We start from the raw sequence: 11,971 nt of genomic DNA, 5'->3' as shown, positions 1-11,971 counted from the left end.
CCCTTCTCTCCCCTTCTCTCCCTTCTCTCCCTTCTCTCCCTTTTTTCCTGTCTCCCTTCTCTACCTGCCTTCCTCTCCTTCATTTTTGTGCTTGCTTGCTTTGAAATAATTTTAACATCTTACAGTCAGGCTTGGGCCAGTGTTGATGGTGTTTCCCAGTGGACTCCATTAGCTTAACGGTGCGATAAAAAACACTCTTTGAGAAGTTCCTCTAGCTGAGAAGGAAGCAGAAGAAAAAGCATACTGGTAACTGGAAGACTTTTTCCTCGTGAGAGGTTCTTGCAAGAGGGGTACTGTAGCCCAGACATTTGTTAGTTGGGCAAACAGCACTCCAAGAAAGGGACATCTTCTGTTGCTGACCTGGTTTCATTTTAGGAAAGGAAAGGACTTGAAAAAGTAGGGTAGGTGTTCAAGTTAGTCTTTGCTCTTCAACCTGTCAGTTCAGTTCTTGGCTGTTAAGTGTTTTAAGAGTTGAGCTGTTGAGCAGCAGAGTATTTTCAAGAGGGAAGAACAGGATTATGAAAGCTCTTAAGATGAAGACTTAATATTGCAAACATGCTGTCTTAAAAATATGCAAATTTGTAATGTATTTTTAATATAATGAGGGCAATATGGTGAACTAATGACCTGCAAAGTTGCATTTAAATAATTTCTTAAAATGTAKGCCTTTTTAGCATAAAGAGATACAGAAGAGCCTCAAAAAATACCCTTATGTCCTTTCAGGATTTTTTTCCTTCCTTGTTATTTCAGTAATCCTCTTTAAGCTAATATGCATTTTGATTATAAATTTTTAGAAAGTGTATTTGATTGTCAGAAGTGACCAATGGTTCGGTAGACAGTGGAGCAGTGGGATCTTAGACTTAAGGAAAAAAAGYTGTTGGCAGCTATTATGAAAAGAAGTTTAAATGGATGAAGGGTGGGGAAGGTGAATTACAAAGGGCCTTCGTGTGAAGCTGGTACAGACCTTTGCTGACCTAAACTGGAAATCATTGCTTCAGTTAATACACTTTATTCTCTTTTACCATTATTAAAATAGACAGAAGCTGTGAAAAGCTCAGTGTTTGTTTTGGAGAACTAATGAGAATTTTGCTTTTGTCCAAGATTTTGCTCAAGTTTGTGGAGAATAACTAAGCTTGGGGGACTGGATCTCAGCTCCTAGGGGCTGATGACACATTATGCTAGGAAAGAAGGAGGCAATTTCAACTGAATGCAGATTTTTGAGAGGAACTCCTGCTGTGCATTGGGGCCTTAAACCAACAAAAACACTTCTTCAAGTGCATTCATCCAGCCACCTGTAATAATTTTGCTGATAACTTTCCTTCCTGTCCAGCAGCTTGATTTAAAGAAAGTTGCCAGAGGCTAAAGGTGGCTGGTTGAGCTGGCATAGAAGAACTGTCAAAGTGGTTTTGAGGTCAAGATATTAAAAACTGTGTGTGTTCTATTCTGCAGCAGTCATGTTATAACTTCTAGGGGCAGGAGTTAGGGGGAGGAATAACAGACAGAGAAGGTATCTTCTTCCTTGATTTTGCCCACTCTGTGAAATCCTACTGTGTGATGTGACTGCCCCAGTGGGTTTTCTTCTTATTCTGCCTATATGCATGAATATTCAATAATGAAACATGATCAGCATGCTTCTGCCCTGCCCTTCAGCCATACCTACAGCTCTCTCTACGCAGTGGGTCCAGTGAAAAAGAAACATCCCTTGAGACCTCTTTGGTATATGTGAAATTTCTCAAACGGGGGTAAAACAATTACTATGTTTCTATGTTTGTTGTTATGTGTGTTGTTTCTAATTTAACTGATCTTCGGAGACTGAGGCTAAGCTCCAACTTCGCTTATGGAAGACTTGTATCACCTGTTTGAAGAAAACAATACTTGAATTTATCACACCATGTGTGTTGTGGGGGATATTTTGCTGAAACACGAGTTGTAATGCCTCCATTTGAAGGGGTGCTACATCCCCAAAGCCACTTCTGCAAGTTCTTGTCAGTCTCTTGACTAAAATTTCAGCATCAAGTATGTTGATGAATGGGATCATCACTACACGTTGGCATTTCACAAAATACTTTCTTGTAAAGGAAMTGTGTGCTATAAGCCGTATATGGGCAATTTTTTTGATCAGGCTGAGCAATGCCTTCATTTGAGAACACTTCTGTTAAATAAAGTGAGATTGCTCATAGGGCAGTTGCAGTTCAGCATGAATAAGAGTTTTTTGAGTTGGCTCTTATTTATGAGTCAGTTGAGGATTTCTGTCTGGTATTAACATCTATGGATGCTGTTAGGTTYATGGTGCATACAATCAGAAGAAACATGTTCCTGCCTCCTGGAGTCTTTCATCCTTAAACGTGCCTCAGGGAGGCGTTTTATGTCATGACGTCAAACATAGTTCCTTGTGCTAAAAAACAGTAAGAACTGAGAGAAAATCTGGTGTCAGCTTTCATAAACATATATTCTCTAAATGTTTGGTTAACAGTTAAGCCAAGCAGCTATTTTTGGATGTTGCTTAGAGATACTGTGGTTTATGTGGGAAATCTTGGTTTGATAGTGCAGAGGTGAGATGCAATGACTGGTTGACAAATCCAGATACTGCTTCTGCAGTCTGCTTAGAATTTAGAATTCTCTGAGCCTATCGGCTGGTCAGAGTTGGTGACCCACAGAAGCAGTGTCCTGCTTCTAAATAACCGCAACTGTTGTAAGTATTTGCACTCACAGTATTAGTGAATCACTGTATTCAGTTTTTTTCACTCAGATAATTGTGCTACTGATTCTTTTTGTTACACTTTTGAGGTTAGCTTAACTGTTTATCCGTAAAGCTCGTGGTCTGGTGACTTCTACCAGATCCCAAACCTGAATCTCAGTTAGGCTGCCTTCAGCCTCTGCAAGTGCTGTGATGATTATGCAGCCACAACTGAAGAACCTTCCATCATACCAGTTACTTAGGCTTTACCTTAAATGACAGTTACATCTGATGGGATGAAGACATTAGCTGAGTATCGAAGTGAGGCATTAAAAGACTCTTTGGTGCCATGTATTTTCTCTCCAAATAGAAGTAATTATTGTTCATTAGATGGCAATGGCTCAAGTGTTGAACAATAACAATGACGTTGCTCAGCTGAGTAATAGCTTGTTGTTTTTCTGAGGACAGCATGAGCCTCGTGATTGACAAATAGATCGGCCCTTGCTCCACAGGCTGGAAGTTTGGTGCTTCTCTGTGGGGTTTGGCACTTTGGCATATGAAATCAGTTTTGTGTGGTAAATTTTAAATACTTCCTGTAAGCACTGAGCTGTGATAAAGTCCATGGACACTGTGCTTTTAATAAAGCTGAATAAAACAGCATGTGATTGCTATTCATTTCTGTTTGATTGACTAGAGACTGACAAGAACCCTGCAGCACTTAAACTACTAAAAAGCAGGAGGCTTAACTCCATTTTTGGTCTGGACAATCAAATTGAGTTSGTTCCACTTAGGAGTGTAGAGCAGGGCTTTTTCAAGTGGCCCATATTTTGCAGATGTTTTCTGCTGCTGTTCTTTTCTCCCCTTCCATCCACTTTAGAGCACTAATCTGACCATGTTGTGAAGGAAAKATCACCAAGAACAAATTTTACCTCAGATAAAAAAATGGGAATTCAGTTRGAGGTATGGGAAGCATCCATGGAAGAAGAAAGGTTCCCTGATGCTACATTCCATCTACTTGAARTTTCAGCACTTAAATGCAGGGTTTTTTAAGGATCTGGCATATAAAGAGCATTTTCACTTTATTCTTCAGCGTCATGATGAATGACTGTGTAGGGCACACACCRCTGGATAACTTGACAGAGAGGGCATTAATTTGATTGTCCTTTTTGGACAGACTTGGTGTCAGAGAGAATGAATAATGGCTGATCCTTATTTTCTTTTGTTTCAAGCATGTTAATGGTGCACTCCACTGCCTTACGGTGTGTGTATTTCACTTGAAGCTTGCAAAGATAGCCTTGCATCCTGCACAGCCATACACAGTCATGTATATTTGATACCTTTCCTCACTATAACTTGACATTCTCCTTTCCTTGAAGGGTTAACAAGCAAAAATGTTTTTGCAGGGAGAGGGACTCACTAGAAAGGAGCTTTTTCCTTTGTGAAGGTTATTATTAGTGTTAAGTACTATGCTTAAGCTAATTTACCTTTATGTGTTAAATGTAGCAATTTTCCCCTATAAGAAGTAGCATAATTATTTATAAGCAGAACTGCTCTCCAAGTTCTTCTGATTTTCCTACTGAGTACTTTCCATTAATTTCTCTTAACTTCAACTTTAACACTTTTACCAAAGAAAAAAAAAAAAGAAAATGGCATGAAAAAATATCCAGAACCCTAAAGTTCTGGTTGAGACTGCTGAGAAGAAAAGACAGTATTACAGCTCAAAGGTTGAAAAGTTTTCAGAAAGAGCTCCTTTCCACAAATAAGTGGTTTAGGTTTGTGGGTTTTTTTTTCTTTTCCAGTATATYAAGGYTYATTCTTTCAGCAGAAAAGTACATGAAATTTTGGGTGCTGGGTTTTTCTGTTGCCGTTTTTTTCTGTTTTCTTTCTGGCTTTTTTGGGGGGGAGGTGTAGGGTTTTTTTTTGTTTTGTTTTAAATATAGATGTCTTGATCTGCTTGTTAGTAATGAGTAAAGAGAAATAAATTCCTGTAATATGAAGAGGGAAAGGAGGGTGTGGATCTGATCACTGGAATTCACTGGTGCACACTTGAGAGGACTGGAGGTTATAGCCAGCTCCGAGATGGAGATACAGCCACAGCATAAATTGTGGCTTTTTGTCATTCTTCCAAAATAAATGGGCTCCASTGTCCCAGCAAGCTGACTTTTGAGAGCTGTGCCCTTAAACTGCTTTTGTCTCTTAGCCTTTGAAGATGCTGACAGTGCTGTGGATGACCGRGACAGCGACTACCGCAGTGAGACGAGCAACAGCATCCCCCCTCCTTACCACACCACCGTGCAGCCCAACGCCTCTGTGCACCAGTTCACGGGCCCGGCTCGCCTGCAGCAGCAGGGGGTCTTGCGAGATTCCTGTGTTGACTCCCTCCAGAATTATGATCTAGATTATCGGGAGCACGTGGCCATCAGGTGGGTGCTGTCTTACAGCTAGTAGCTCTCCTTTCCCCATTGTTTTTCCACTGCAGACAATGAAGGTGCTGTGCTACCACGGGAGGGCAAATCAAGGGCTCKAAAGTCTTCTGATAAAAAGGTGTTTGGTGTGTTGCTAATACTGGAGTTCTGCTGTGAACCTGGAAGAATCCATGAGGGTATGTGTTACATCACATCCAGCAGTTTAGGGAGTTACCTTTGACAGATATGCTCAACTTTGAGGTAAATTACTCCTGGTTGTACTTTCCTCTTACCTTTTGAAGGCCAGAGTAGTGGCCGGTTGGTTTTTCTGGTACCATGGCGCAAGCGTGCCCCCCACAAGGCAGTGAAACACATTCCAGCAGACTATTGGGAGCTACTTTCTTGATGCAGGTTTATTTTCTCTTTTGGATTAGCTCCAGTTCTGTTAGATCTGCCAAAACAATGTATTCAAGAAGAAAGTCTGTAACAGATTAGTTGTTGGTTTTTTTGGTCCTTTTGTTCCTGTCATCATATAACACTGTTGAATGGTGTACTTTCTCTTTAGATCTACTTTCAGCTGTGTGAAGGATAGTTTACTTGCTCTAGATTGTTATTTTGACCATAAAACWGTAGTTTCACAAGTCCTTTTAATTWGTTTAATTATTGAGCATTTCAGCATTAACTTACCAGACTCAGTGTCTGGGAACTAGTGCTTATTGTGTGAGGTGAAAGCAGATTTTGGACAGTGCTGGTCAGATTGGTAAGAGTGGTTGTGTAGAACAGGTCATGCTGCTGCTTCAGCCTTTCATGTGAAAGGAAGAAGCAGTTACTTAAGCATTGTCAGAGTTACAGGTGCAGAATTTTATTTGTATTATAACTGATTTGTTCTACCTTATCTCCCTTGGTGAGAATGTTCTTGTTTCCTGAAACCTAAACCTAAATTCATTTATTGTCATGGGTGACTGAGGCTAAGTTTTGCTCTTCCTGATGTATGATCATTAATGGTAAAAGGTGAGGTTGGATGGTAACATCTAATGTTGTTACTGTTACTGAGGTTTCAAGAGCAGAGGCAAATATGCMCACAAAATGCATTTACTGCAGTGTGGTGTGTCATTCCTAGTGCTCTATTCCTGGTTCATTAAATGTGTTATATAAGCAAGTTACTCCCTTTCCCATGTGAGGCTGTACTGCTGATTYGCAGTGGTAAAATTGTTGAAGATTTAACTAAGAGGATGAGCTGGGGCTTTTTCTTTAAGGAAGAGCCAAGCTGAACAGTGATGTTGGATCCCCAAACAGGGAAGCCAGTGGTGGCTGCATAGTTTTTGAGTTGTGTGATTTTTTGGAATTGTATTAACAGTACAGGTGGTTTTTTATGGCTCACCTTGTTTGGTGTCAGCATGTATGTGAACTTCTATCTGTAGCTAAAAGATAAATGTGTTTTAAGACCTTTCAGAGAAGCACTGCTGGTTTGAATTGCTAGAGAATACTAAGCTGGAATATATTTCTGCTTTTTACCCTGATTTCCTGAAGGTATTCATGTGAAAGGATTTGGATTGATAAAATTTACTTTAAAATTGTGAGCTTTGTTGTCTRCTATGGTCTAAAATTATTTTCAGTCCAGAAACACAAATTCTTGATGGTGATCTAAGCATTCCTCTTCCCATGTGCATTTTCCACATGCCCAACAAGGTTTTTTGCTACATATTTAATCTTAAAACATAAAATATGCAAATAAGCTTTTCAAAGAAGCTATGTGGGATTCTCTTACTTACCAGAAAGGTATTTCTAACAAGTTGGCTGAAAAGAAGCACGTGGGTAGATCTTAAATATTTTCAAAACAAAGTTGTAGCRGAGTATTGCAGGAACAAAATGTGTTTGACTTTTGCACCTAGCAGCTCTCAGTGGTGTGGACCAGGCAGTCACCTGATGAAATCAGTGTTCCTAGCATGCTGCAGGTGATGTGGTTGTGGAAATGAGGGCTTCCAGGATGCTCTCCCGGGCAGACCCAGAAGAATCAGACAAGTATTTACCAAAACCTGTCCTGAACTGAGCAAAAGGTTGTCAGTGCCAAAAAGCCTCAGCTGAAACTGTTGTAACATCTGTTTTTTTTTTTTCTTAGAATATTTGAGTTTGGATGAAAACTTTCTTCTTCTTTTTATTAGCTGTTACACATGATCATGGTCCTTTGATAGAAGTAATGGATTTTCTTCCACTCTTTCCTAAGGATGACAAGCAATATTCTTATCTGCCCTTAGGGTGTGTTTTGCTGCCAACAGCCAGTTTGGCTTCAGAATAGCAGACATCTTCCCCTCAGATTTTTTTTTTTTTTGTTTAAGCACTAACTTTTCTTTGCAATGACTATTTTCTTTAACTATTTTTTCTCCATGCATCCCTAGTCTTGCTCTGTTTACTTCCAAGGCAATATGATGGCATAGATTGCACTGTGGGTGGCCACACTGATCTAGAGTCCACATCTGAGTCTCTCTGGATCTGCCACAAGAGTGGTTTACCCTCCCTGTACCTCTGCCTGTCTCCACCCTCTTGCTGCTGTGGAGTGTTCCTATGGTACATTTCAGCTGCTACTTGCTTTTGCCTCAGCTTTTTTTTAGATCTATAGTAGCTAAATGCTGGGCTGATGTCTTTTTCTCTTCTCATGCATTGTGTTTCTCATCATGGCTTTATTTCTAGTAAAAGGGTATGCGCTGTGAAAGAGCAGAGGAAACCCATACAGGGAAAAGGGCTCAATTAGAAAGAAAAGTAATTTTCTTTATGCCAAAATGAGTCAATTTTTGATTCAGCATTTCCAGATAATGGCTCTTTAGACATTCATGTAGCTCCTGTTGCCTTCAGCTGAGTTTTGGAAGGGCTTGATCCAGAACTATGGTGGCCCTGGGAATCTTTTAAATGTTGCTAGCTCTTAAAAGAAAATAATTTCAATTACCGGCTTAAATTGTGAGCAGGAAATGTAGTAAGTATTCTAAACTGTGTATAACAGGACGCATTTAAAGTAATGAGCATCTTTCCAATTAGTGTAAGTTAGCTAATACTTTTGGAAATGCAGCACTAAAGCAGCAGAAGAAAATGCARTGATCCATTCCTCTCACAGGGCTATCCTATCTATATCCTGTGTTGGTGTGCCCTATGCAGCTCTCATGGTGAAGACTCTTGGATTAGCAGTATCCATAAAATGCCAGTGTGCGCTCTGTCATTTACCTTCTCTGGCACTCCCCTTGTGGGGTCAGGGATGTCCTCATGCACAGTTCTCAGCAATGGGTGATATGAGGCAAAGCTGCAGTGCCTCTTTCAGATGATAGTTTTGATGTTTTTACCTCTACTTTGTACCTGCTTTTTTATAGGTAGATTGTCAGGAGCTACAATCCTGTGAGGTCTAGATAAAGAGGAAGGCTGTTGAAGAATTGAGATAATCGTACTGACCAAGGGCTAGGACTTAATCACAAAATCCCAAGGGTCATTTACTTGGGTTCCTGGGAAGCATCAGATTGTTTCACAGCTTAATCCAGTCTTCCACAATGGACAATTATAAATTGCTGGATGTGTTCAGTTGCATTATGAATGGGAAGTACAGATCCTGAAAAGCATCTGGGGTTTATGATGAGCTAATATGCAGTGCCAGTGTTTTGTTTTGCCTTTTGGTCTAACAGCTGTGAGAATCTTAATTTTGTGTTGGTAGGGGCACTTTAAGGCCATTAGCTGCAGCAAGAGCTCTCTCAGCAAAGAAGAATGGTGAAATAGCTGAAACTCCTCTTGTWGCTGGCACCCACAATTTGCATTTTGTCCCTTGTCCCTGCTTGCCTGGAGTCCAGTAAGTCCTAAGTCTCCAGATGAAATCTCTGCTGTGTAGCCCTGGGAGACCCAGGGTCCCTGTGTGCTTTATGGATACTGCTAAAACAAAGTTTGCWGCTGAGAGTGACCAAAATGCAGGCACAGCCAAGTGCAACAGTGCGTGGGCACTGCATCTCAAAGTAGTCCTGTTGCTGCAGTAAGTGACTTTCTTTTCTGCATGCCTAAAAAAGCAGCAGCAGAATGCTGGTACAGCCAAGGCTGTGTGCCCTCACTTGATCACAAAAAGCTGTTCTCCCTCAAAAAGGCATTTCTAAATTTTGTGCAGACATAATCGATGGAATCTCACAACCCATACTGCTTTTTCTGACTATTTGATTGAAATGTAATGGTGGTAGATTGGCAGGTTTTCAATTTTGTTATTTCTGAATGTTTCTGATTTTAATTTTCGTTTATTTAATGCATGTTTTTCCATTGCTATTTTTTCTGTCCTTTCTATAGCTTTTTATAAAACTGTTATTTTTTCCTTCCCATTTTTTTGCTGCCTCTCTTCCTTTTCCTCCCACTCCCTTTATTTCTCATCTTAGACAAGGATCTCTAGCTAGAAATGAAAGAGTCAGGATCATTCCATTTGACATTGAAGATGGAGAAGAAGAACAGGAGAGTAACTATGAAGAGTTAGGAAAACTGCTAATAGAGGAATTCTTAGAAAAAAATCATAAAACTAGAAGTTGGCATGACAAAAACATAAAAAAGATGCAAACTCTCTCAAAAAGAGARCATTTCAATCATTGTGAAAGATCAAGGTGCTGCCAAAATGTGTGTCTGGAGTCAGGGTCTGTAGATGTACCTAGATATCCTCAGGAATATGATACMATCGATAGAAGAAGGAAAAAGAAGCTGCGATACAATTTTGAAGACAGAGAACGAATAAGCCTGCAAAGTAACGGAATTCTGCAGTATCCTGTGGAGAAAACAGTTTATTTYAATGGTGTGACAACTAGTTCAGAATCCATTGATGATTTCCCAGTGTATGATAGAATTGGAAAATATAGCAGTAACTCTGAAAGTAAGGAACGGTTGCCTGCTTATCCARTCCTACGTCCATACAAAAATGGGTTAATGGTTAAAAGCGGCAGATTGCCCAACAAGCAGGGGATAAACCAYGATGACTCACTTCACCTGAGTAACRCTGAGAACATGAAACACATGGGGATGCTAGAGAACACTTTTGTGCCTGTGGATGTCCTCGAGGAATTTGACAGCAGTGCTTCTGATGAGTTCCAGTACTCACCKGTTTCAGATGATGAACTGGAGGAACTGGCTACACTTTCAAAAAGATGGTGTGATTCTGACATCAGCCATTTGAGGAACATAACTTCTAATTTCCCTGCAAATACRGGCTCCCAGTTAAAGGCTAGCTCTGACAAGAAACATAAAACTAAAGAGAGCAAGCGTGGTCATCCCATACAAGACTTAACACTGTCTCCTGTAGAAGAACCTAATGAGGAGTACATAGACACAATGGATGAACTTCAGTGTCTGGTAGAATCAGTCTCTGAATACTTGGCTGAAAAGGAGGAAGAAATCAGCAAATTCGGTACATTGCCAGAAACAAAAAAAAATGTTGAGAGTATGCCACTGAAGCAGGAGAATGCTGATAATTCAGCAGAAGCTAAAAAGTCTGAGCAGACTAAACATCCTGCTGCAGAGGAGAGTACCAAAGGCAAATCTGAATCTCTTCCAGACTTGTCAGGTGTGAAAAATACAGTGAATTCCCTGTTCAGCTCTTTCACAGAAAAGGTGGGGTCAAGCACAAAGCAGCTCACAGCCTCTGTTGAAAAACTTGTTTCTTCCACTCCAGAGAATACAGAAAACAAAAACTCATCAGAAGGGGGAATCTTGAATGTGTTTACTAGTAAGTCTAAAAGTGAGAGTTCTTCTTCTGGAGGGGCAGCAGATAATAAAGCTGACACCAAGTTCTCCATTCAGTCCTTGCTACCATCCCAGTTGAGTGGTGATAAAAAAGCCCAGAACACAAGCTCCAGCAAGCCAGAAACCACTGAGACAGACAGTAAGGTTTCTGCACCACATCCTCCCCAGCAATCACAGGGAACTTCTGCTGACAGCCAGCAGAACCAGCATTCGGTTGTGAATTCAGTTTTAGGCATGCTTAATCCTTTAAAGATCTTCTCTGAGAAGGAAGTGCCAAAACAAGAAGTCACAAAAGAGGAGCACACCAAGGACAGCCATGCTGTGAAAGTTGAGGAGGCAAAACGGACTGAAACGCCATCTGGACAGATGTCAGCCAAGACCAGCAGCACTGTTCCGGAGGCACAGAAAAGCGAGACTAAAAGTGAGGCAGAGGTAAACGCAAGTAGCACTTCTGTGTCGTCAATCTTTGGCAGACTCACAAGCTCAGTCAGTTCTTTCAGTCTGAAAGCCAATCTTGACGGTCTCTTGGCTCCCAAGCAGCAGGATGTGCCACAGAAGCCACCAGATTTGCATCCTATTACAAGTCAGCCAGGTGCTACTTCGGTAAAGGGTGCACCCAYTGCCAAAGAGCAGCCTCCTGCAAATCGCCCAGAGAAGCAGCATCCTGTAGGTCAAGGACTGGCAAACAAGCAAAACAGAGGTAATGTGGAACCTAAGACACAGCCACAAGATCAGGGTACCGCATCTGAAAGCTTTTTCAGCCCACTCAAAAAGTCTTTCAGTCAATTGTTGCTCCCTTCTGCTGAGCAAGGGCAGAAAGAAAGTACTTCTGAACATTTTAAAGGCCATAAGTCTGAGGAGGATGTAAGACAAAATAGTTCATCAAAAGAAGAGCATACATTGCCTTCCACTGGAAAGCTTCCTTTTTTCAGTGGTCTGGGTTCTTCAGCAAAGCAGGAACAGAGTAATGAGAAGGGAGGCTTTATTTCATCATTATTTAGATTTGCTTCTGCAGAAAATCTAGCACCTGCACARGACCAAAAAAGTCATCAGGGTTCTAGTGGCAGTTCTTTGCGTGAAGGCGGAAACAGTAATTCAGGGAATGCTGTTTCAGTAAAATCTAGCTCAGTTCCAAATTTATCAGACGATAAAG

At 40.8% G+C, this 11,971-nt stretch overlaps 1 protein-coding gene across 2 annotated transcripts in view; it reads left to right on the top strand.

The window, feature by feature from the left end:
- UNC13B (unc-13 homolog B) overlaps positions 1-11,971 on the top strand; it is a 207,211-nt gene that overhangs the window by 59,275 nt on the left and 135,965 nt on the right. For both annotated transcript variants that reach the window (XM_057369600.1, XM_057369599.1), the window contains exon 8: positions 4,878-5,100. In XM_057369600.1, coding sequence (XP_057225583.1) covers positions 4,878-5,100 — 223 coding nt within the window. The remainder of the gene's footprint in view (positions 1-4,877; positions 5,101-11,971) is intronic.

The sequence above is a fragment of the Malurus melanocephalus genome, unplaced genomic scaffold (genome assembly GCF_030028575.1).
Source record: "Malurus melanocephalus ecotype Western Australia unplaced genomic scaffold, MMel_1.1 scaffold_113, whole genome shotgun sequence".
Lineage (NCBI taxonomy): Eukaryota > Metazoa > Chordata > Aves > Passeriformes > Maluridae > Malurus > Malurus melanocephalus.
Note: the sequence above shows the minus strand (reverse complement) of the source record. Positions and strands in the feature narration are given on the sequence as shown.